The 25,769-nt window shown below is 38.1% G+C and overlaps 3 protein-coding genes and 1 long non-coding RNA gene across 8 annotated transcripts; 3 read left to right on the top strand and 1 right to left on the bottom strand.

Moving 5' to 3' along the window:
• The first annotated feature begins 271 nt into the window (after nucleotides 1-271).
• On the top strand, nucleotides 272-2,765 carry LOC113741444 (transcription initiation factor TFIID subunit 9). 3 transcript variants are annotated; one of them, XM_072045212.1, is made up of 3 exons: nucleotides 272-521; nucleotides 1,230-1,540; nucleotides 2,140-2,765. In XM_072045212.1, the coding sequence occupies exons 2-3, from the start codon at nucleotides 1,277-1,279 to the stop codon at nucleotides 2,416-2,418; spliced, it is 543 nt and encodes a 180-aa protein (XP_071901313.1). In that variant the 5' UTR covers nucleotides 272-521; nucleotides 1,230-1,276; the 3' UTR covers nucleotides 2,419-2,765. The 3 variants fall into 3 exon arrangements, with proteins under 3 accessions (XP_071901313.1, XP_027124778.1, XP_027124777.1); XM_027268977.2 differs by having other exon boundaries at nucleotides 273-521; nucleotides 1,263-1,540; XM_027268976.2 differs by having other exon boundaries at nucleotides 278-521; nucleotides 1,274-1,540.
• A 923-nt stretch (nucleotides 2,766-3,688) lies between these two features.
• LOC113741443 (probable GTP diphosphokinase RSH2, chloroplastic) lies at nucleotides 3,689-7,908 on the bottom strand. 2 transcript variants are annotated; one of them, XM_027268974.2, is made up of 7 exons: nucleotides 6,583-7,908; nucleotides 6,301-6,486; nucleotides 5,915-6,010; nucleotides 5,126-5,586; nucleotides 4,833-4,991; nucleotides 4,404-4,755; nucleotides 3,689-4,119 (listed from the first exon to the last, which is right to left on the bottom strand). In XM_027268974.2, exons 1-7 carry the CDS (start codon nucleotides 7,327-7,329, stop codon nucleotides 3,811-3,813), a joined length of 2,310 nt encoding a protein of 769 aa, XP_027124775.1. In that variant the 5' UTR covers nucleotides 7,330-7,908; the 3' UTR covers nucleotides 3,689-3,810. The 2 variants fall into 2 exon arrangements, with proteins under 2 accessions (XP_027124775.1, XP_027124776.1); XM_027268975.2 differs by lacking the exon at nucleotides 5,915-6,010 and having other exon boundaries at nucleotides 6,583-7,905.
• Nucleotides 7,909-8,123: 215 nt separating this feature from the next.
• Nucleotides 8,124-10,859, top strand: LOC140005069 (uncharacterized). Its single transcript, XR_011812853.1, has 3 exons — nucleotides 8,124-8,468; nucleotides 9,247-9,308; nucleotides 10,489-10,859. It is a non-coding gene; the product is annotated as an uncharacterized lncRNA (long non-coding RNA).
• Nucleotides 10,860-16,535: 5,676 nt separating this feature from the next.
• On the top strand, nucleotides 16,536-24,259 carry LOC113742867 (exportin-T). 2 transcript variants are annotated; one of them, XM_072045211.1, is made up of 16 exons: nucleotides 16,634-16,773; nucleotides 17,490-18,708; nucleotides 18,877-18,966; nucleotides 19,087-19,176; nucleotides 19,525-19,629; nucleotides 20,007-20,066; nucleotides 20,735-20,797; nucleotides 20,865-20,960; nucleotides 21,386-21,550; nucleotides 21,994-22,167; nucleotides 22,249-22,314; nucleotides 22,388-22,486; nucleotides 22,908-23,054; nucleotides 23,463-23,645; nucleotides 23,752-23,799; nucleotides 23,902-24,259. In XM_072045211.1, exons 2-14 carry the CDS (start codon nucleotides 17,530-17,532, stop codon nucleotides 23,550-23,552), a joined length of 2,424 nt encoding a protein of 807 aa, XP_071901312.1. In that variant the 5' UTR covers nucleotides 16,634-16,773; nucleotides 17,490-17,529; the 3' UTR covers nucleotides 23,553-23,645; nucleotides 23,752-23,799; nucleotides 23,902-24,259. The 2 variants fall into 2 exon arrangements, with proteins under 2 accessions (XP_027126679.1, XP_071901312.1); XM_027270878.2 differs by having other exon boundaries at nucleotides 16,536-18,708.
• The last annotated feature ends 1,510 nt before the right edge of the window (nucleotides 24,260-25,769 follow it).

Here is a 25,769-nt window from a genome sequence, read left to right as displayed (position 1 = left end):
CTTTTTAAAATTTTTATGTTCTTTTTAGATAATCCGATTTGTATACTCAGTGATGACAATGGTCTATATTCTAAATGACTAAAACTCTAACAATCTTTAAAAAAAAAATTTATAAAAAAAAAAACACTTAATTCAATATGTAATGGAGAATTTTATTCACCATCTAAAAGTCAAACAAAGAAAAAGGGTTGTGGTCCACAAAGAGACCAGGTTCTATCACAATTTCTCCAAAGTAACTGCGTCTAACAAGCTTCCCGCTACCAGTCGGCCCAAAAGCCGCGGCACATCAAGAAAGCCCATCGCCTTATGCCCACAAACCCAAATAAATCTTTCAAGGAACTCGAGAAATTCTGTTCCCGTCGTCGATTCACAACCTCGAACACCGCCTCGCAAATCACCGCCTTCGGCCCCATTCTGTCCCCGTCGCTGAAAATATTTGTCGCTCTCCCTTCATTTGCAGGAGGAAGAGGGACTATAAGACGTAGCGCAATTCAATAAGTTCGCAATCCAGGTTCGCGGAGGTATGTTGGTAGTTGTATAATAGGACTTGCCTTAATTGCGATACTTTGGGGGCGTTTTGAATTGCTAAATGCGTAGAGAATGTTTAGCTTGCTAAAAGGTGTATGCTTATTTTGGGACTTAAAAGCTTGTTAGGCCTTTTAATGTCCTTATTCAAAGAAGTGGAACTCCACATGTTTTCTCATTTAAAGGATTATGTGGGTTTTGAAATAATTTTATGCAATCGTTTCTTCCACTTGATCAGGGTTGCTGTTGTAATCTCCCCCACCCCAACAAAAAAAAAAATTTGTCTTTTGATAAAGGTTTAGGTTTAAGGTATGGCTCTTCAGTTGATGTCATTAGTTGCTAAATCTGAGGTTTAAAGAATACGTAGGTTCCTTTCATTTTCTAGAGGAAATTGGAAACTGCAGCTGCTAAATATTTCCCAATTCCCATTGGACAGCTTAGCTAGTAAAAAATTGCTACAGTTTCATTATGCAGTTGTTATGCCCCTGTAAAAGCTATTTCATAAAGCTGATATATTTAGAATGTGATCTAGACTTTCATAATTTGGTTGTTATGTCCCCAAAAGTTTTAACGAATTACAGCTTCTTTAATATTTAAGAGTCGAACGGTCAGCTAGGATAGAAGAAACTTAAGCTCTATATAATTCTCCATTGCAACTTTATAAGGTTGGAAAGCCAAATTCTGACGACAAATTCTGACGACAGTAATACTAAGGTAGGCTTGAGCAGAGGTTTTAGTTTGATTGCAGAAAATGGGAGAGGGAGCAGGAGAGGAGGACATGCCGAGAGATGCAAAGATCGTGAAATCTCTGCTGAAATCAATGGGTGTGGAAGACTATGAGCCCCGTGTTATCCACCAATTCTTGGAACTTTGGTACAGGTACGCGGTGGATGTGCTGACGGATGCGCAGATTTACTCAGACCACGCTGACAAATCTGTGATCGATTCCGATGATGTCAAGCTTGCCATTCAGTCCAAAGTCAATTTCAGCTTCTCACAACCTCCTCCACGTGAGGTATATTCATTAAGTTAGTCCACAACTCGGTCAGCATCATAATAGCTTTTAGTACTAGTAGCAGCTGCAGTAATTTTCTCTCCTCTTTTTCTTGTGTGAGGATTTTAATTGATTGCTGAGAATTTCAAGTTTTGTGCTTGTTAAGCCACTCGATCAATGCTGATTGGAGCTCAGATTGAATAAGATAAAGCACAATTCAAGTTTGTTACTAAAAATTAGAGTTAAATTTAAATTGAAAAATGAAAAAACAAGCTTGAAATCCTCCTGATTCCAACCTAACTATTATTCAGAAGCACCACACTGCCGAAGGAACAATATCAATTTCTTGGAATTTGCTGCTTTTACCAGCTCTACTTGTTTGAGTTGTTAATTCGTCTGAATTTTTCTTTTATTTGGTGGTTGTTGTTGTTATCATTAGCAATTTATTCTCTTTATGGAACCTGGAAGACGACATGTGAGTTTTGAAGTGAAGTTGCAGTATTTAAAATTGTAATATTAGGAAAACTCCTCTTCCAACTGGCATGCAAATAATATGTCTTTGTACCAATCTTGTGTCCTTGCAGTGTACTTATAACATATTTGTATTGGTTACTGTTCAGGTCCTACTAGAGTTAGCTAGGAATAGAAACAAGATCCCTTTACCAAAATCAATTACCAGGCCTGGAATTCCACTTCCTCCTGAACAGGATACCCTAATCAATCCCAACTACCAATTTGCTATTACAAAGAAACAAAGCAAGCAAGCAATTGAGGAAGCAGAGGATGATGAAGAGGCTGCTGATCCTAATCCAAACCCTTCTCAAGAGCAAAGGATAGATGCTTCACAAGGCACTCCTCAGGGTGTGTCTTTTCCAATTGGACCTAAACGATCAGGATGAGCTTTTCAGTCTCAATAGCGGTTGCTAAAAATCACACGGTACCCAATTGTGTGTTGGGGTGTATATATTTTTCTTCTCACCACAAAAGTTCCCAGGAAGATTAACATTTATCATGTCTATCTCTTGACTCCTTTCTTGTAAGCTGGGCTTGAGTAGCTGACCGTTTTTGATGCAATCTGGGGCAGTATTGACCTGTAAAATTCATCCCTGAATTGAGACTCCAAAATGTACTCGGTACTTGGAAAAGTCAACTGGAGAATTGTATGTATCCCGGATGCAGGATTGTTTCTTTGTATTTGTTAAATGATATGCTTTTAACGTTATTAACACTAGTGAATTTGCTTGCATCCTTGTTTGGATTGCATTTTTTTGGATTTTTTGTAAAAAAATACTGTAGCGATTTAATATTTGTAAGGTAAAAAGATATATGTGAGGTAAAAACGTGAATGGAAAATGTGTTTACAAAAAACGTAACAATTTTTTTTTTCTTTGGAAAATTGCTGTCCAAACAATTTCCAGAATTTGTGTTCTTAATCATCGGCACTGCTTTGGGCTGATTGGTTGACTCTGCTTTAGTTTTGACAAGCTCTATATTTGACTAGAAATGATGATTTCTATAATGGTTTTCAAGTTGAAAGGAGTCCCTGGCAAAATGCCATGGGAAATTCAAGCCAGGATACAAGTAGAAACCAATATGTGAGAAGGCGCTCACGGCCACGGTCGTACCAATTTTGGTCTCGAGCAGCGACAAGAGCTGCCTCACACCTCGAAGTTGCTACATCCATGTTCCATTGCAAACGGGTGGCTGCCTAACTTCAACCACCGCAGCTGCCTTCCCTTGGGATGGAAAACCCAGCTGTGGTAATTTCACAGCTCCATTTCAAGTAACTTCAACCACCGCATGGCTATGGTAATTTCACAGTTCCATATCAAGCAACTTCAACCATCACAACGCTGGCCGCACGCGAGACTTAACAAATTACCGGCTAGTGCTGATTTTCCTTTTAATCCATGTGCTGCAAAAAATTTTCCTATGGCCACAGCACCCTGAGCCCAAACAGAACCAGAGAATTCTTACAGGATAAATAATCTTTACCTTGTTTGTCTACATACATGTGAATGTTTGCAAAAGTCGCATCATCTTCTTACTAGTTTTGGTTATTGGATAACAAGTTTGGCATTTGGTTTAACAAGTCGTGTCGACTAACAAAACTGGAAGGCAGCATGATTAGCAACTAATGCTGGTATCTAAAAGACAAGGCAGCACACGTCCTATCAAATTCAGTTAGCCATTTATCTGAAGCGGTTCTGTACAAATGTTATGGTTTATATACAAGAATGAGCAATTTGTCCACGGTACCCTATTACTACGGGCAATGTACCAGAACGGGGTCAGCTTCTCAAGCCAATCATTGAACTACCAGAAGACACCGTACTTGATACGGGGAGCCCCCTGTCGTACATGCGCTGAATCTCCTCTCTGTACTCCATCAATGATTTATCCGGTATTGCTGGAGTTAATTCCACAACGTCTCCCATTTTTAGCTTGCACATGGGGTCACTGATAGTTGCATGGTTCAACCGGGGCCTAAGCTCCTCCTTCAGCGGAAATCCACAGTGCGTCCATCTAGAGCTTCCCCAACCTGTTCTCTCAAGCATGTCCTTGATGGTCGAGTTTGCTGAAAACTCCTGTACCGACATCTGTAACACCCAAAACCAGATTAGTCATGACATTTGTACCATCACAGGAGTAGGACTAAAATTTCAAAAACCAAGGTTTCCTACGTGAAACACCTAAACAGCAACCAAAGAGGGGGCCAAAGGATGAAAGATACGAATAAATTCTAGGAAAAGCTAAATCACCCAAAAATGCCACTAAAACACCAGAAATTAGCCACCTAAATCCTTTGCTTCTAAATTAATTCTTTTGCAATCATTGACAACTAAATTAGATATACAAACTACTGAAAGCATCAACAATGAACCTTATCATTCTCAATCATAATCACAAAAACAGGTCCATCTGAGCCACAATAAGGTCTGCAAGAGTAAGGGCAATCTTCTGAATGAGAAGGAAATTTGCAAGGCGGCTTCAAAGAATCAGCGTAACCAATGGAGGAGCAGTCCTTGCTCATTGTCTCACACTGCCAAGCAACAACCCAGCGTGCCCACTCAACCATCTGAAGAACAAAGGAAGAGAGTTTACAATCTCCTTCCTTGTATCTCCAGTGAGCAGCAAACCCGTACTCAGCCTGCAAGTGCATTTCCTTTGTTCTAATCTGAACTTCCAGAGGAACCATTCCCTCACCAATAACTACAGTGTGCAGGGATTGATACCTACAAATCATAATCCAGGTTAGCACATGGCCCATGAAAAAACTTAAAAAAGTGATCTCATCACCAAATTAAATTACCCATTAAACTTCGGGTGGGCTATGTAGTCCTTGAACCTTCCAGGTACTTCATGCCATAGTTGGTGAACAATATCCAAAGCTTTATAACACTCATCTTTATCCTCCACAATTAACCTTAAACCATGAATGTCATGAATTTCATCCATATTTAGCTTTTTCCTGGACATAGTTATATCATCACCATGTATTAAATGATATGAACTCCAACAATATGCCAAAACATTGAATATAAGAGGAATACGTGTGTGCGCGAGATAGAAAGACAGAGAGAGAGAGACAGAGAGAGAGCATACTTTAGCATTTTGGAATAGATGCTATACAAGCTTTTATGCCTCCCGGATAGATCATGATAAGAAATGGCTCCCTCCTTAAGAGCTTGCTCCAATTTCTCCACATTGGAGGCTATCATTGCCTCGTCAAAGGTCTTCAAAAGTCTAGAGGACAATTCTTTGTGGTGATCTGGATATAAGTACTTAAAACAAAGGTTCTCTAACTGCTCTTTCCATGTAGAGATTCCTAAACGGTTCGCCAGAGGAACAAATATTTCCAAGGTTTCCTTAGCAAATCTCTGCTGCTTAACTAAAGGTAACACATTCAATGTCATCATATTATGCAACCGATCAGCCAATTTAATGAGAACAGCCCTAGCATCTGCCATTGCAAGGAACATTGTATGCAATCGATCAGCCTCAACAGTTTTACAAGCGGTATTGTTCTCACGTGCAAGCTTGCTCAATTGGCTCAGTTTAGACACCTATAAGAGACCAAAGCTAGATGAGTGCGCAAGCCAAAAATATCTAATATAAAGTCAATATCTAGCATCATTCTGCGTAATTCCCAAGACAACAAAGAAACAGACACCGACTACTTATGAAACTATTAATTTTGCCTCATACATGATGAACTTAAATTTCTAGAACTACAAAATTCCTGCATTAACTTGAGTTGATCAGCATGTAGTTGGCGTTTAAGAAAGCTCCTTCCATTTTTCTTATTCACCTCAAAACATTTTCTTCGACTGCTAATAGATGGTGACACTCATTTCATAACCAATGACAACAGAACCTAAGGACTGTGGCTACCTGGAAATTCATAGAGGTTGAAGTGGAATTCAACAACAACCCTGGGTCCATAAATCTATTCAAAGCATCCCAAGCAAAGAAACCTTCCAAGAGAAGCTGTCATTTTGTAAACATTACCAGTAGAATGGTAAAGAAACATGCACTACTCATTGGGAAAGCAAAATTCGAGGGAACCAAATGAATAGGCCCGTTTGGATTGCATTTTTTTTGGATTTTTTGTAGAAAAATTATTATAGCAATTTGATACATGTGAGGTAAAAAGGTGATAGCGAAATGTGTTCACGAAAAATAAAATAATTTTTCTGAGGAAAATCGCAATCCAAAAGGTGTAGCGATTTGATAAGCATTTCAATAGCAAGAAGTCCATAAAAAAGAAAAGTTCATACCCCTTCAACTAAATCTGCCACCCCAGCACCAAATGTCTGGAAAATATACTCATACGTGACAAAAGCATCATCAAGTGTGTCATGCAGCAACCCTGCAGCAACAACTGTGGAATTAGCGCCAATCATTGCCAGCAAAACCGCCGTTTCCACACAATGCTGTAAATAAGGATCTCCACTTGCCCGCACCTGCAAAATCAGAGACACAGTTTCTCAATCCAGTGATTCCATAAAGAAAGCATTTTTTCGACTACCAAATCTAGTATTCACATGCAATGTATATACCTGTCCTCTATGAGCTTTCTCAGCTTCATAAAAAGCGTTTACGACGAAATCGTCATAAAATATCTTATGCCTGTACTGTGCGTTCAAAAGCATATCTTTAGCACGAGGATCTACACTAGATTCTGTGAAATTATCCTCCATATTAAATGTCAGCTCATCTACCAAACCAGATGATGTAGAACCAACGCTGTCATGAAGTTGAAAAGACGGCGAATCATAATCGACGCAGGACCCTAAAGCATGCCGGACAAACCGATGAAACAAACCCCCACTACCGGATCGAATGGAGCTCATATTATCCCCCATTCTCATGGGAGGACTCCTTGACGTCGAAGCGGACCCAATTCCACTGCCGCTACTACTGCAAGAGACGGGACCCTGAAGCACGGACACAGGGCTCTGATAACACTGATCTCGCTTCATGGACGAGCTCAACGACGAGTACCGAAATGAACCGCAGCTCAACTCTTCACCCCCTCTATCATGCCACAAGGAGGACGACAATTCGTCCGCAGTAGTCGAATAAGTCGCGTGTTTTACCGCCGGTTGAGAGGATAGCAGCAGGGAAAGTCCTCCGACGATCGGCTTCTGCGACGGCGACGGAGACGCCGTGGACGACGGCGGCGGAGATGATCGACTGTTCAAATCAAAGTCGTAGGAGGCATGCGAGTTGATCTGGCAAGGATGTGGCGTCGAGCAGACACTGCTGGGTGGACTTGCGTACAGAGCAATTGTCGGAACAGGCATAATTGAAGCTTAATTTCAAATCTCCTAATACTAACCCTAGAATTTATTTACTGTAATTTTTTTTTCAGCTTCTTATTTATTTACAAAATAAAAGAATCGTCAAATCTACAAACGACTAATACAATTAAAAAAAGAAAAGAAGATAGAAACAGAGCCTAATAAATGTAATCGGAGAGATTGTGAGTCGATTATACAGTATTTACAAGGAATTTTATAGAGATCTGTTGATTGAAGGGCGGGCTGGAATGGAACAAAACAAGAGTCAAGATAGCGAAGTTTGGAAGTTCCAAAGAGGAATTCGGAACCCTAATTTCGTTTGGCGAAGAAAGAAAGTCGGAGACGTTTTTGGGTTGGTGGGGGCGTGATTCCTCTCGCTTCTCGACTCTCGCGTAGTTTCTGTGTCTCTTCTTCTTCTTCTCCTTCTCCTTCTCGTTCGACTGCGACGGATGGGATGATTTTTTGTAACGTGATCTAATTCGGGGAAATTGGAAAACTCGGTATTGTCTTTTCTGGGTGAAATGCTTTGTGGAAGGACGAGAATAGCCTTTATTCTAAAAATTGTTCTCGATGTTCATAAAGATTTTTTAAATTTATGTATGTATATATCAACCTATATAGTAAAAGAGCGAATGGAATTGCTAAGAGTTGTGGTTGCTGTGCTGACGTGGCTGGATTTTATTGGCTGGCTGGTGGTCGTCGCTCACGTGGGAGTCGCGTGCTTTTGCTGGGAGGAGAAGTGCAATCCTTCTTCTTGTTGCCTGAGAGAAGAAAACTTGGACCTTTGGTTTTTGAGAAGGAACGTTTCTCTGTATTGCCAGCTGAGTAAGCTTATTATGACGGTTGCTGAAAGTTTGATTGATGACAACTGTTGGGTGATGGGCTCAATGTGGGTTGGTATGATTTGACGATATTGCCCTTCTTTTAAAAAAGACAGATGCACCGTTCTATCTTGCTCAGCTCCTTCCTCTCTGCGATTTGGTGTGAAGGAGCTTCAGCTCTGCTCTAGAGAGCTGCCGAAAAAACACTTTTTGCTCTCTCCTTTGATTGACAAGACTGAAAACCCTTTGTTTCTCCGATGTATCCAGAGGTTTCTATGTTTCAGGTTCCGCTTTTCCCAGCTTTCGTCATCATGATCCGCGGTAATTGTGCCTCATTTTCATTGTTCTTTTCTGGCCCTCCAGCTGCTTGCTTCCTCATTCTGAGCTGCTGCCTCGTTTCTTTTTTTCTGCTTTTTCTTTCCTTTGTAACAATTGCTATCTTGCTGCCTCCTTGCGTAAGCTTTAATTCCGCTACTATTGTTTGGATTTAACTTCTCCTGATTGTGTTCCCGTTTCCTGTCGTGCTTATTTTGGTTTTTCCTCACCTGCAATTTATGCCATCCTGAGCTGTTACTGTTGCGTTGCCTCTTTGCTTTGCTTTGCCGCTCGTTTTGCTTCTCAAGCGCCCTGCTTAAATTTACATTTCTGCCACAGCCTTTTCCCCTGTGTTTTCCATTTGTCCTCCTGTCAGTAGTTCTTGCATCAGTTTTTTTTTTTTTTTTTACTTTTTGTTCTGCTACTGTTACTACGTGCACGTTATCTTGCCCCCCATTCTGTTTTGTGATTTCCCCCTTTTCCCCTAGCATTTCTTATATTTTTCCCCACTATACTCTCTGGTGCTTGTTGTCCTGCATTTACTCTTTGAGTTTTCCATTTTTCCTCCTGTCGTCATTTCTTGCGTCGCTGTATTTTTTCCCCTTTTGTTTTGCTGTTGTTGCTACATACAAGTTATCTTGCCCCCCTTCTATTTAGTGATTTTCCCCTTTTCCCCTTGAATTTCTTATATTTTTACCCACTTTGTTCTCTGATGCTTGTTGTGCTGCATTTACTTTTTGATATTATATTTTCTTACTCTTTTTGCTCTCACTGGCTTATTCAGGTGTTGTCCTCTTCTGTGTTGCTCTGCTGTTGGGTAATAAAGGCTTGTTATCTAACGTTAAGGTGCCATTACTTATTCTCCCTTCTGTATGTGCTTTTACCTTGCTCGTACCCAATAATCATTTTGCTACATGCTTTTGTTACCTCGCTTTTAGCTGTTGCCGCCTTTACTCAGCCTTTTAACTCCTGTTTTCTTATCTGTTCTATTCTATGCTGCTGTGTAAGCTCTGTGTTTTACCTTTTCTTCACTCTGTTTCTTTTTTAATATATTGGCTGAATTCTATGGTGTTGTGTAAGGGCTGTACTTTAGCTTTTCTTTACTCTGTTTTGTTTTGAATGTCTGCTCAGTTCCATGCTGCTGTGTAAAGGCTGCGCTTGAGCTTTTCTTTCTCTAATTGTGTTTACTCATTCTTTAATATTTTTACATCTTCCATTTACTTCTCCGCACGATTATCATATCTCCATTTCAAAATTTGGACATTTTCTGGGCAACACAAAAATAACACCGCTCGGTGCGCGGTGAACCCCTCCTAGTATATATATGTGTGTGTGTGTGTTCTAGGAGTTAATTAGTCTTATGAAAATTCATGATAAAAAGGTTACTTTTTTGTCGCAGTAAATTTCAAAATTTATCATGATAAAATTTATGACAAAAAGGTTACTTACTTTGACGCTTTTGTAGTAGCTGACAATAAATAATTCATCGAACCTTCGATCCCCCAATCAAGTCTGCAGTGCACCAGCGTCTCTGCCTCGTCGAAGCAGTGGCAGTAATGATTGAATAATAATGTACATTGACATGGATAAAAAATAATAATAATTAAAACAGTAGCGATTTGGATAAGGATGGGGCATTATAATATGACTTGGTGTGACTGAATTGCATAATTTAATGCCTGAGTGGGTATGGCTGTTATTTGCGAAAATGTGAATGACTGGCCGCGACAACAAAATAAAAAATTATTGAGTAGGTGGAGAGAGCAAAAACTTGAAGCAAGGCACTGAGGCCAGAGAGCAGATTCGTGAGGGTTATTACTAGCATGAACATCGACGTCTCGTTTCTGTAATTGCACTACTACTTTCTTAATGCTACGAAAGCGGTACTAATTTTTCTTGTACTCCATTGGCCGGCGCTTGGGCCAAATGTACCAGCACTATTACTACTACTACTACTACTACTACTTCGATTATAGTTATACAACAAGTACTAATTGGGTTTCGTGGCATTGTGGGAATTTCGCAGTTGAAGCAAGCACGTGGCGTACTACGTGGTCAGCTCTGGCGGCAAACAAATGTTCCGCTCCTTTGCTGTACTGCTATTTTGTATCTTGACAGTGATGTGGGCCCGAGGGCGGGGGGGGGACCGCACGCATAGGGATCTAATCTAAGCTGCCGGAGGGACTTCATTCACAAGTGTGTTTTTTTTTTTTTTTCTAACTCTATTATCACCGTCCAATATCTACTTCTTCTCCTCGTATTTCTAATTTAACTTGTACCAGAGGGAGGGAGGTGATCCAATGGAATCACAAAAAATGGGCGAGAATTTAATCACCGTCGAATCACATGTATCTAAGCACGTCACATTTAATGGATCTAAGCATGCGTCTTGCTGGACTGGAAAGTACTAACAAAGTTGCTTAACCTACTGCTAAGTCTATAAATCCTACTGCTAATTGACATACTCATCATGATATTGTAGACTTTTGGAGTTTCTCATGTGTTAAAAAAAAAAAACAAAAAAAAGGCTTTTGGGGTATCTTTTTTTTTCCCTCGATATATTAGTGCATTAGACAAGGGCAAGAACCAAAAACTATAGATTGGTTGTCTACTTTCCTTGAGTCGTGCAATACCTTGGTTTTTCGTTTAAACTTTTGGTGTACGTAGAAGGTGGAAACCAACGGTAGCAAATCAACAATACAGATTCCATGATTAAACTGACAATGGACTGTAAGCGCCTTTTTCGCTGACCGTGTCGGCGTGTCCTACATGACTAAAGGCGGCCGGCCCGGCCGGTGGAGCAATGTTCCGTCATCACACGCAATTAACGGCTGGTCAGCAGTGCGGCTGTGTCTCTTTTGCTCGTCTGTATTTAACGACGCAGCAGTAGATCAGTGTATTTTGGTGACTTTGCTCTCCCGGGGAGGGGGGGGGGTGGTTCACATCTTGGGATGGACCAATAAGTATTTGTTTAAATCAGCTTTAGCGTGGGAAATAATTTCTGTTCATATTCGTCATTACATTTGTGTTTGAGAAATGGTTAAAATGAAATTGAACTGTTCTGACACTGAAGCAGTTTAGACGGTGAGAAAGGACCGAAACCCCGGTTTGGTTTAGGTGTCGTACACTTTTACACGCTCAGCAAACGGGACGTCATTTCTCTTCTTTCTTTTCTCTTTCAGTTTCAGCGGCCTCCTTAAATTTCTCGTTTTACTTTTTTTTTTTTTTTTGGGTATATGAGGTTTTAGATCGTATTTGGAAAATGATGGATGATGTCAAAGTCCACGTGAATGCGTGTGGAGATCCAATTGCGTTGCGTAGACCCAATGGTTGCAAAACGTGCAAGCTATTTACCATGTGTGTGGAGTCCGTCCGGGGACCTGGGCAGGCCTAAGCTTCTCTGCCACGCAACTCTCCCCTCCACCAGTATAAACCAATGCCTCGTAATCAGAACACGAATAATTCGACCATTTTTATTAAACGCATTTTTCCAGTTTGAACGCATTTGAGCATTGACAAATTTTTTAAAGCAGTAATGAGTTTGAATGGCATTTTTATCTCTGGCAATAACGGACTAAGAGGGTCAGCTACCCAGCTAATTTTCATAAAAAAAAATACCGTTACGGTGTAGGTAGATCTCGTTGTGAATGACCTATTACTAGATAATTCATGGATAGAGCCAAGGAGGATGAACTATACAAGTTACCAATAACATTGATTAAATGAAGTAAAGGCTCCGGTGTATAGAAAAGACCTCACCGTTTATGAAGTCACCATAGAAACGATGGAATCCGCTATTTCTTTATCTGTCTATTTACTTTGATTTTTTACACTTATAGCGCAGAATACAATTTCTTATTTTTTTTTCTTAATTTCGCCTAAAAAAAAAATCGTGGTCGGGAAGGTTCTTTATCTTTTGAGTTGTTCTGCCGGATCGGTCGCCCAAAATCTTTGGTCTCTACCCGGACCCGATGAAAAAAATGGGATCACTTCTTATGAACTCGTTGAGAACGATTCGGATCTAGTTCATGGCCTATTAGAAGTAGAAGGCACTCTGGTGGGATCTTCACGGACAGAAAAAGATTGCAGTCAGTTTGATAATGACCGAGTGACATTGCTTCTTCGACCCGAACCGAGAAATTCATTAGATATGATGCAGAGCGGATCTTGTTCTATCATTGATCAGAGATTTCTCTATGAAAAATATGAATCGGAGTTTGAATATAATTATAAATATAATTTTTTATTTTATATACATCGTATTCTAAAAAATGCTACAATAATTAGTGCCACTAACTATAATTATTTCAAATGATCTCCTGTCTAAACACATTCAATAAATTTATTTACTATCATCGACTAAAAGGAATGAAATTGTGGAATGAATTCCAATTATCTATAGTAAACTTCAAAGTTCAAAGGACATATCCAAAGATATCCTAAAGAAGCAAGTAGTAAAATACCTTTTCCTAAAAAAACACGAGTCATTTTAGGCATAAGCCAACGATGATTACTATCTCGCACAGGTCATGTGTGCCCATGCTTTCGTGTTGGAATTCGGAGGAGAAAACTGCTCAATTAAGAGAGAGGGACTTTGTATTGCCTGTGGATTGGGCCGAAGAGGCCCAAAGGAGAATACAGTGGAACACTATATTGAACGATGGATTCGGGCGCTTTTGCCGAATTAGACCTTCTGATGTCCAAACATGTGCCAAGCAAATAAAAAGTTTTTTTTTTTTTTTTGTCGATACAGGAATGTCCGGGCCTTCGGACCGACTAATCCCCTGCGGTCCGGGAGAGGGCGCCCCAACTCAATCAAGAAAGAGGGACTTTGTATTGCATGTGGATTGGGCCGAAGAGGCCCAAAGGAGAATACAGTGCATCACTATATTGAACGATGGATTCGGGCATTTTTGCCGAATTAGACCTTCTGATGTCCAAACATGTGCCAAGCAAATAAAAAAAAAATTTTTTTGTCGACGCAGGGGTTTCCGGGGCTTCGGACCGACTAATCCTCTGCGGCCCAGGAGAGGGCACCCCAACTCATTCTGAGCGCGTTAACAGAGGGACTCGAACTCTGTTAGACATGCCTAAAGAGAAATAAGCACACCAGTTGAGCTACCCCGCTGGGGACACCTAGCATATAAAAAGTTGCCTTCTTTGTTTCGTTACCGAAATTATGTCCCCCGAGTTAAGTACATTATTTTAAAGTCAAAACACTGGGTAGATTGTGGTGTAGGTTTAGTGATTCAAAATTTATCGCGCTATTTCATCGACTCAACTCTAGTATTGGAGATGTAACAAAGTTTGGGTAAGTAGATCTACAAGATAATAAATAAATATAGAATGATAACATTTTACTAATTTTGAGAATCTAGTAGCTGTTTTTTTTTCTAGTAGCTTTACTATCGAAAAACAAAACATAAGGGCTATGCATTTCTACTGCTTACCGTACAAGTTAACTAAAATGCTAGTAAGTTTTTACCCGCTAAAATATGAAATGTATATGTATTGGGTTATTACATCTGATTTCACCGATAATTCTATCAAATCTAAGAATCTATATAATTCACGAAATATGCTATTAACAGATCAAAACTTCACTATTAAAAAGTTTAGTAAATACCCGGATAATTTGCTCGGACAATCACCATTAGGAAACTTGTAAAATGGGTTTGTTTTTGACAGATATTTGACGCTCCTTAATGTTAGTTCTCAGGATTCAAGATTTAGCTCGTCGGCATTAATATGAGTCTGCAGAAATAGTTGCTTATTAGAATAAATCTTCCGAGACACAATTTCACTTCACAAAATCGTGTTTTCTGTTTCATCTCTTACTAGTAACAAGTCCATCGTAAAGAATTTGTTCTGCACAAACAACATCCATTGAACTAGTCAACTAATGGAAGTTAATGATACATTGGTAGGTCAAGTAACTATAAGTAGCCTCTTATCACATGTTCCCATGTATTTCCTTATTTTTGGCATACAATCCTGATGACTGCTATCCTTTTTTGCGGGTTCGTGGATAGTGGAAGAAATATTGGCCTTTCAACTGAAACGTTCGACCAGTTGCACTATTCCACTATTGGGCCTCGAGCCAGAGTTCAAACTTCAAGCAGGCCTTTTGAAAATTTTACAAGTTCACTGTCACTCCTCTGATATTCTTGTAAAACATGTAGTAAGAGGAAAATCGTTCAAAATGTCTATTGTTTTATTAAATGAAATTTTTATTATTTATTTTTAAAATATTAATTTTACTTCTTTTATAAATTTAATTTACTAAAATTTGGTTTCAACATAAGTTTTTAACCACTTCTAGAAATTATCGCTTGGCCTACGTGCAGTTATTTTTGCTTAAAAAATGTCACTTTCTACTTTTTTTGGTAGCAAAAATGAATATGAATTGTATCCAATTCCTTTTTTTTAAAGGGAAAAATAGCTCGAGTTATATTTTACATTTTTAAAGGCAAAAAATGGATGTGGATCAGGTTATTTGTTTAGCTATAAATGAAATTTAACCATTTTGTCCATGCAAAAATGATCATGTGTGGATCAGTTGTTGAATTCCTGATAAAAAGTGATCGAAAACTTAGGTTAAAATAAAATTTTACCGACTTGACCTTATAAAAGACACAAAATTATTATTTTAAATGTGAATGATGAAAAAATTACTGTGAAACACGTTTTAAACAATTTTTATTAAAGAATGTACAGTACATACTAATCCATAAACCTAGTTGCATGCAAATCAGATGTTATCCCGAAAAAAAGAAAAGAAAAATATGTGGTATACGAGCAGAAAAGGTAATAATCTAATATGATATGATAATTCCGCTTTCCCGTGCTATCGAAACCAATACATTGAAGCCAAAAAGGTGTCAGATATATATATTTTTCCCTTCTTTGCTCACAGTGGATGAACACGTGTCAATTCCTATATTTTCCCTTCAAATTTGATTCTTATTTAAATTTTCGATTAGTTTTTGGTCGAAATCTACCATATGCCTTGCACGTAATTATTTTTTAAGAGTAAAATTATCAAATCAAATTTTACATAATCCGATTCATAGTTTCTCACATTCCACAAAATGAATTTTTTCGTTCCTAACATTTTATAAAATAAATTGTTTCATCCATCGTATTTTTCAATATGGATTTTTCATCCCTCATTGATCATGTGCACGAATAATTTTTTTCTTTAAATTCATGTATATATCTATTTGATTTTACCTGAATAGTACAAATAGCATATAATATATATCTATTTGATTTCACTTAAACAATCTAATCATAATTATACACATGCTATTCAATAGATATAATCAGGGGTTTAAAACTAATAATTTTATTTTAAGCCCATGTATATGTCTATATAATTTCACCATGTGAATCTATTCAATATTTGTGACTTTCTTTTTTGATAATAATTTATTTATTGAATTATATAACAAGACCATATAATTAACAGGTTCTAATTCGAATTCTATAGTTGTACTAACAAATTATAATTTAAATTTAAAATTTCAACTCGCCATTTTTAGGATCAACAGTTAAATTATTTGTCTCATGATTATCTTCAATTTGAAAGTGTCAGTTACTTACTTATTTTTGTCATACTTTTTCTTTGTTTATTTTTTTATCCAAATTTAATTTGATATAAATATTAGATAATGTACTATTTCAAGACGACAACTATAATTATTAAGTTTACCATGTACTAAACTCTATAATTATTAAGCGATGCATCGAGGGTATGATTCATTTATTTTAAAAATATAAAAACGATGCGACAATGATGTATAAGACTTGTTGGATTGATAGAGTGGTTCCTTTAAAAGCATAAAAGGAATTGTCGAATTTCTTTATAAGCACATGTTACCACTAATAAGCATTAAAAACCACCAAGTTATTTTGAAAAATGTATTCAAAAAGCTACTAAAGATTGAGATGTTTTTTAAATGAAAGTTTTATACTAAATTCTTTCAGAAATAATTATTTCTACAGGTCAAAATTAGTTTAGAGCACTATATAAGATGAATTCTTGAAAAGCTTCCGTCTTCTCCCTTCTTCATTCCTCGATCACATTCATTCACAGCCCTTTCTTCGCAGTCTTCTCCTCTGAGGACCAAAGTCACAGACTTCCTCGCCCCAGTCAAAATAAATATATAAAATTTGATTACAAAGGAGAGACCATATACATTAAATAAATACAAAAAAAAAAACCAGAAACCCTAGACCCTCTTCATTCATCTCCTCAAACCCTTCTCGTTTCAAATCATTCTCACCAGAAAACAGAGTCTTTTTACGGGTAAGCCTTCACTAATTCGTTGCATTGGGTTCTGTTCAATTTGTATTTGTCTTTTCGCATTGGTTTGGACGAAGAAATTCAAACATTAAACAGGAAGATTGATAAAGAAAAGAAAAGATTAAAAGCCTTGGATTGAAATTCTTTGGGGTCGAGTGATCAAAGGCTGAAGTTTTAGGGTTTAGGGTTTAGCGTTTCTAAAGACTCTTAATGGATGATCTCGAGAAAGCAATATTAATTAGTTTTGACGAATCTGGAAGCGTTGATTCTGGGCTAAAATCACAAGCTGTTGCTTTTTGTCAGCAAATTAAGGAGTCCCCCTCACTTTGTAGCATATGTATAGAGCGTTTGTGTTTTAGTAAACTAGTTCAAGTTCAGTTTTGGTGTTTGCAATGCCTGCACGGTGCCCTTCAGGTTCGATACTCATCAATGAGCCTTGAAGAGAAGTCTTTTATTCGAAAGTCGGTGTTTTCCATGGCTTGTTATGAGACTATTGATGATAAGAACTCAGTTAGGGTTTTGGAGGGTCCAGCATTTATTAAGAATAAGCTTGCTCAGGTAGTTGTTAGTCTAATTTATTTCGAGTACCCCTTGATTTGGGCTTCAGTATTTATCGATTATTTGCCAAATCTTCGTAAAGGGCCAGTGGTTATTGATATGTTTTGTCGCGTTTTAAATGCACTGGATGATGAATTAATTAGTATGGACTATCCGCGTAGTTCGGATGAGGTGGCTGTTGCGGGGCGTATCAAGGATGCCATGAGGCAGCAGTGTATACAGCAGATTGTTAGGGTGTGGTATGACATATTGTCAATGTACAAGGCTTCGGATCCTGACTTGTGTACTAGCGCTTTAGATTGTATTCGGAGATATGTTACTTGGATTGACATCGGGCTGATAGCAAATGATGTCTTTCTTCAATTGTTGTTTGAATTAATGCTGTCTAATGGATTGTCGGATCAAGTCCGTGGAGCTTCTGCCTCTTGTGTTATTGCAGTTGTTTCTAAGCGTATGGATCCAAAATCCAAGCTTAACCTTTTGCAGAGCTTACACATGAGTAGGGTTTTTGGTTTGGTAGCTACAGAGGATAATGACTCTGATTTGGTTTCTAGAGTTGCTTCTTTGCTGACCGGGTATGCCACTGAGGTCTTGGAATGTTCTAAGCGGTTGAACTCTGAGGATGGTAAGGGCATCTCAGTGGAGATTTTAAATGAGGTTATGCCTTCTGTTTTCTATGTAATGCAGAATTGTGAGGTAGATGCAACTTTCAGCATCCTGCAGTTTCTTTCTGGCTATGTTGGCACAATGAAGAACCTATCTTTGCTGACAAACGCTCAGCTTCTTCATGTGGGTCAGATGCTGGAAGTAATTCGTGTTCATATGTGTTTTGATCCTGTTTATCGTAATAATCTTGATATATGGGACAAAATTGGGAGGGAAGAGGAAGACAGGATGATGGAATTTAGAAAAGATCTACTTGTGCTGCTGCGTAGTATAGGACGTGTAGCACCTGATGTGACTCAGGTTTTTATTAGGAACTCAATTGCTGATGCTGTTGCATCTCCTGACGAAAGAAATGTTGAAGAGGTAGAAGCTGCACTTTCACTGTTTTTGGCTCTAGGTGAATCATTGACTGATGAGATGATCAGAACTGGAAGTGGTCTTTTGAGAGAACTGGTGCTGATGCTTTTATCTACAAGGTTTCCTTGCCATTCTAATCGGCTTGTCGCCCTTGTGTATTTGGAAACCATAACTAGGTATTTGAAGTTTGTTCAGGAAAATACACAGTATATACCTTTGGTGTTGGGTGCCTTTCTTGATGAAAGAGGCATACACCATCCAAATATAAATGTAGGTCGCAGGGCTAGTTACCTTTTCATGAGGGTTGTGAAATTGCTGAAAGCAAAACTTTTGCCCTACATCGAGACAATATTGCAGGTATTTCAAATTTGATAGTTCTCAAGCATCTGATCCTTATAGGTCATCTGCCTTTCTTACTTGGCATTTGATGATTGAAAATCATGCTTCTCACCTTTATAAATCATTCTCATTTTTATTTGGTATTTATTTAATTTGCTTTCTGTAATAATTTTACACACATTACAGAGTCTGCAAGACAAAGTTGCTCAGTTTACGAGCATGGGCTTTGCATCCACAGAACTCTCATCATGTGAAGATGGAAGTCACATTTTTGAGGTACATTCTTTGTCTGATCTGCGCTAGAGATTTGTTACCTTAGTGACAGTTCATACTTCTTTTTCTGTTTGAAAAAGCTGTGTTTTGCCATTCTGATTTCTTTTCCTCAACTCTTTGCAGGCAATCGGCTTATTAATCGGAATGGAAGAAGTACCATTGGGAAAGCAATCTGACTATCTTTCTGCTTTGCTCACTCCTCTTTGTCACCAGGTGAGGTTTCACGTGTTTTAAGGATGTTAATTATATAGTTCCCATGCTTTTTTGTTTTGTTCCTCACACATGTGCTCTACACAGACATTTGTTGGTCCAATCATAAACTTGATTATGGCCTACATGGGTTTCAATGGGCAGAAAATTTCACAATGTTGCAGGGTCAAGGCTACACTATTCTTATAGAACAAAATGGGGTCAGAGCGACTATGTTTTGTCCTTTATGGAAGCTATAAATTAGTTCCCTATCTCGACTATTCTGTGTTATTTTTGTCTGGTATAAGATTGGCATGAAGCATCATTTCCTTTTTAAGACTTCAGTAACTGAAAGTGATGCTTTTTGAGCAGGTAGAGGAGGCTCTCTTGAATGCTAAAGTTCGAAATGAAGAAGAATCTCCGACGAAGATTGCAATTATTCAACAGATAATTATGGCCATTAATGCCCTCAGCAAGGTATTCATTTATCATCTGAATCGGCTTTGTGGTTTGAATTTATGTGCTATTTGCATTTACCTTTTCTGCTTTTGAGTTAGTGTTTATGTATTTTACTGCTTCTTTCTGTTCCATCTTTTTCTGTGGGTCAGCAGTTACATTTTGACTTCAGTTTGTTGTTTCTTGGGTGGAACTTAGAAGCTGCTGCTTGCGAGATTCACTCCCCCCCCCCCCCCCCACAAAAACCACAAAAAAAAAACACAAAAACAAAATTCTTCTTGTGGTTTTATCTAACTTGCTTGCCATCCTAGGCTTCTTGCTAAGGTTCATCTTCATGATCTGCTAATGATTGAGGTTATATGCAATAGTTGGTCATTTGTGGTGTCTTTGGGTTTCAGGGCTTCAGCGAGCGTCTTGTAACTGCTAGTCGCCCTGGGATTGGCGCAATGTTCAAGCAGGTTTATTCTCTAAGTCAATTTTGAACCAATTTTTAACGCAAATAATCACTTTCTAATTATGATTCAGTTGTGCTTTTGAACCTTTTGTTATGCTCAACTTTTATAGTAGATATCTAAGAAGCTGATAGGCCAGTTTTTGATTGATGACCTTTATGTTTCTGTCTGCTCTACATCTATCTAGTGTACTTCTGTGTCTGCATACCTATGCCAAAAGTAAAAGCTTCTGTTTCCAGCTATCTCAAATTATTTAGCTAAAAAGTACTGATGGATTTTGGCTGTATGTTACCTGCTGGTCTGGGTCACAGATTGGTGAGCAACCATTTCTGGAGGGGTTTTGCTGTTATTTGACTGTGCTTTGAATATGTTCATCTTTATCTTTCTTCCTTTTGTTCCTTCTGTTTTCTTATTTCTTTGGTGCACAAAATTTTTATTTTCTTAGGAGAAGTTTGTTCTTATTTCTTTTGGTACAAAAATTTTTCATTTTCATAGGAGAAGCTTGTCATTATAAATTTGCTTCTGCTTTAGTTAAGATTTGTTCTGATTATGCCCAACTCGGTGATGGTATTTCTTGGTTGTGATAATGCAATCAAATTCTTTTGCATTTTGGCAGTAATGTGTTTGGTTTTCTTAACTGCACTGATTTTTTGTTGTATTTCTGTTTTCTTCAGACTTTGGATGTTCTTCTGCAAATTCTTGTTGTATTTCCAAAAATAGAGCCCCTGCGGAGCAAGGTTTGATTTGGAGCGCTTGCTTTATTGCTGAATTATATTTTCCTTTGCTAATCCAGCTCTTTGTCAGGTTACATCATTCATTCATCGCATGGTGGACACCTTAGGATCATCTGTATTCCCTTATCTTCCAAAGGCTTTGGAACAGTTGCTTGCTGAAAGCGAGGTATAGGATGCCTACTAAATTTCACCTGTTGAGACGTCAAAAAAGTTTGTGTTGCCACACTATTTTTGCTATGTTGATACATGAGTATTATGTTGTTACTTAATTGAATTGTGTGATACCTGATTGTGCTAATTTATCTTTGTGACTGAGTGAAATTGAATATGAAGCTGTAGCTATCAGACCCAAACTTAGCTTTCCTAATTGTAACATAATTATATGTGAATGGTGAATACTTCTTGCACTTGACATTCCCATTGTCCTTTTTTAGATTATTGCTGGAGAAATTTATCATTTGCCTCATTGACAGTTGTGATGGCATTGATATTGTCCTCCTCGGGTCTTTCTGTGAAGTTTAGTATCTATGATACCGTTTTTTGTTTGTAGCATGACCAACTTTCATGATTCTCCTCATGCTTGCCTTGCAGCCAAAAGAACTTTTAGGCTTTATGCTTTTGCTGAATCAGCTCATATGCAAATTCAACACTGCAGTTGGGGACATAATGGATGAAGTTTACCCTGCTATTGCTGGTAGGGTGTTTAATATTCTTCCAAGGGAGCCCCTTTCATTAGGACCTGGTGGAAATAATGAGGTACTTGAACCTTTCAAAGTTTTTTGTGTCTTTGCTGGAGTATGATCAAATTCAGCCAGGGAGGTTAAGGGGTTTGGGGTTGGTGGTAGGTTACGTGTACTACACATTAAGAAGAACTTATAGGGGCCAGATCAACTTTTTCATTTGTTAGATGTTTTTTTTTTTTGGGGTGGGGGTGGGGGTGTGTGGATTTAACCCAGGGAACTGGGAAGAACAACTGCTGGAGATGAAGCTAATTGTTGCTTAGTGACAAGATTTATTCATTCATTTAGAGTTTGCTTTGGCCTGGTATTAGAAATGGCCTGCAGTTAAATCAATATTGGGCTCCTCCCTTATCGGTATCAGCTTTGGATGTTTTAGTTGAAAGAGTGCTTAGTCAAGTACCCCCACTGTTATCTTCCCAAGTGCTTTCAAGATGATAAGTTTCGCTTTTGAATGTCCAGGAAATCCGTGAATTACAGGAGCTTCAGCGAACATTTTATACATTGCTTCACGTGATTGCTACACATGATCTATCATCAGTGTTCCTTTCCCCTAAGAGTAGGGTCTATCTGGACCCAATGATGCAATTGCTATTATCTACCTCGTGTGGCCACAAGGATATCCTTGTCAGAAAGGTTTGTGCTGATTAAACCGTCAATTTGAAGGTCTGTTTTCCTCCAAGATATGCTTACTTGGTTGCATTTCCTCTTATTCAGGCATGTGTGCAAATATTTATCAGACTAATTAAAGATTGGAGTGCCAGACCATATGGTGAAGAAAAGGTAACATTGCCCTGAAAGTATTATTGCAGCCTTTAGAATTATTTTCTTGTGCTGAGGTACAATTCTTTTGTAGGTACCTGGTTTCAAGAAGTTTGTAATTGAGGCATTTGCAATAAACTGTTGTTTGTACAGTGTGCTTGACAAATCCTTTGAGTTCCGTGATGCAAATACTGTAAGTTAATGCACTTGAAATGGAAGTATTGTTTTGACCAGCACAATTATGTTTGTATTGCATATGGATACGGTGTAAGCTGCGGTCATTAACATTCTTGCTTTCATATTACTAGACTTCAGTGTTTTTTGGATTTCTTTAGTTGTTTTTTCTAACACTTAAGGTCTACAATGTTTATCTCACTCAGAGTCACCCCTGAAAAGGACAAGTAAATGCATCGCTTCCTTTTGGATACTATATAAAGAATTTTATGGCTTATCCACCAAACCTTGTCTTTTTCTTCTTCTGCTTCTTAATGATGAGATGCTGTAATGTGGAAGAATTTACATTTTTTCAGGAAATAAATTTGCTCAATAGAAGCTTTCTATTATTATAATGATCTCTTACCAACTTGAAGCTCTTTACTTCGTTCCTTTGGCAGCTTACTCTTTTTGGTGAGATAGTATTGGCTCAGAAGGTTATGTATGAGAAATTTGGCAATGATTTCCTTGTCCATTTTGTATCAAAAGGGTTCCCAGCTGCCCATTGCCCTCAAGATTTGGCTCAGCAGTATTGTCAAAAGTTGCAGGTATAAAATCACAGGATTATTAGCTTAATTTGGTCAGCGATTTGCTAGTCCCATGGGGCCTTCTGGTTCTGTAGCAAATGTAGATTGAGGTCGCTTGTGGACTAAATGACGAGCAAGTGAATAGGAACTGAACCTCAATGCAGTCTCATGGATTTATTCAGCTTCGAAATTTTCTGCAGATGGATTTGTAGTTAAAATAAAATATTGACACAGATATCAAATTAGTTCCATAAATGGGGTAACCTCATGTTATATCTAGAGCATTTGTGGTCTTTAGTGTTTTGGGCTGGTTCTTAGTTAAGCTACAAGCAGCTTATTTGAAATTGAAAAGGCTGATTTGCTGTTTCTGTTATCCATGGTAGTATAATTTCAACTTTCTCCTTGCTCATCCTTTATTTTTTGGGTCAGGGTAATGACATCAAGGCTCTGAAATCATTTTACCAGACAGTGATTGAGAATTTGAGAGTCCAACAGAATGGCAGCTTGGTCTTTAGATAACATTGCCATCAAATTACAAATCTATCGGCGTATCCTCACTACATGTTCCTATTGTTGGATGCAGTACTTCTGGTCCAAGATAACCGACAAGAGGTACATGATGATTTTGCATCCTTGCTGCAGTTTTACTAATGTTGATTATTACTGGAGCCTTATTCTGCCCTTTCTATTGACTTGTTTGTGTCAATGCATATTGCAGGGTTCTTTTGTTGTAAATATGATTTGTTTACCGTTCATAAAACGCGAGGTACAAGTTCTTGAGAATTTGGTCTAGTAACATACCTAATGGAGTATGAGTTTGTGCCTTCTTCAAAGCGGCTAATAAATTTTTGTTGCATATGGTAAATAGGTGTAAATTTTGAGGAGAGAGAAACGTTATTATTGCTTCCCAGTGCTGAGTGTATGAAGCAACAGTCGGCAGCAGTATTTTGTTTGTGCATCAGTTTTGACAGTTCCCTGATAAGATCGAGAGACTTGCCCCGGGTGTTTACATCTGAAGGATTTTTGCAGCTGCTCTAAGATGTAAAAGAAACTAAAATTGTGTTATAGAAAGAGAAATTTTTGGTTGTTTTTTTTTTTTTGGAGCATTGGGGAGTGATGTTGAGGGATTCACATTTGTTGCTCAATGGATTAGCCTCCGACTTTTGGGTTTGCAGGTGATTCTCACAGTACATATTTGAGATGTCTATTCGCGTGTTCGGTTGCTCTTTTTGCCTTGAGTTAGTATAAGATCTCTATTTCGTCATGGCATGTAGCATGCCCAGATGCATTTTTATTTTTATAAAATGAAATTAGTTAGCCTGGGTCTAAATGATGTATTTGATGAGAAAAATGCATTTCTTCTTCATGCCAAAGTTGATCCTGGCAAAAATAGTTTGAAATGGTTACCCAACTTCTCAAGGGAGGGGAAGAAATATTCACTGGTGGGAGTGGGAATTGTTTTCTGCAGTATGCTGCGAAAGGTTTGCAGCGTAGCGTGTACAAAACAACCATTAATGGAGATTTGCCGAACTGCGCTTGCGTTTCCTGCGAAAAGTATTTGTTGGCCCCACCTGAAAAATGGACTCCCAAGGATGTATCCTTGTATTTTATTCAAACATGCTCTGCTTAGACCTGAGGTTTTCTCCAAGGGAAAAGCAACGGTTGATTTGGATGAAGGAAGAAAATCACCTATGATTTTCAAATTTGGTTGAAGACAAATATTGGAGGGCAAGGCGGTGGGAGAATACGAGTTGCAAGAAGGATTTGCTAACCTCCAAAAACAAAAAAAAAAAAAAAAAAAGAAACAAAAATGTTGTTAATTGGACGTAAAAGAATTTTTTTGAAGCCAAGACAGCTCCAAAGGTAATAAATAGTATGTACGTCTTTAAGTAAATTAGCTATCAAAAGAGGCTTAAAATCCTCTTTGGACTGCAAGTCGGAAATTCAAACTTTCCATCCGATAGTTAAAAGAAATTTAAAAAGTGTGTCAGAACATCACGTTAATCATCTGTTTTCCCTCTAATTTTTTATACAATTAAGTAGGATGCCCCTCGCATCCCATGTAGAATAGAATAGTATAGATATTGATGTCGATTGATAAAAAAAAGAAAAAGAAAAAGAAAAAGAATTGCAGTCTAAGAGGCAGCCTTTAATTGGTGATGCCTGTAGCGCATTCTTCCCTCATGTGCTAATTATTATTATAGGTAGATTATACAAGCTAGCTGCACACTGTTTTCTGGCGTGCGAACCGGGAAATTAGCAAGAATTGATAGAGCAGCATTGGACAGGGGTATATTTTGCTGCCGTCTGTTGATGGTGCACATGAGTATTTTCGTAATTGAGTTGACCCAACATCAAAATCCGCCTCGCAAACGGTTTTCATCTCATGCTCAAATCAACTCTCCAAGTGTCCTCTCCTGTTGACGTTTTTGTCGGTTTAGTTACTCTCTATTATTAGCTTAATAATTTATAGTACTGTATCAGCTTGCAGCCACTGCGAAGGACCACGTTCATGTTTAAAATTGAACTACTGTATCATGTCGCCATCTACAAAATTCAAGATCGATTTCTGGCCATCTTTAGTTTATTCTAAAAATTGTACCTTACTTGCTGTATAACGATACCGAGATACGTGACTCGCCGAGACGTCACTGTGAAGGATTGAAACGGCCAAGTCTCATCGAGTCAATTCGAATTTTTATTATTTTTACTAATTTTTTAATCATTTTTATTTAT

The sequence above is a fragment of the Coffea arabica genome, chromosome 4c (assembly GCF_036785885.1).
Source record: "Coffea arabica cultivar ET-39 chromosome 4c, Coffea Arabica ET-39 HiFi, whole genome shotgun sequence".
NCBI lineage: Eukaryota > Viridiplantae > Streptophyta > Magnoliopsida > Gentianales > Rubiaceae > Coffea > Coffea arabica.
Note: the sequence above shows the minus strand (reverse complement) of the source record. Positions and strands in the feature narration are given on the sequence as shown.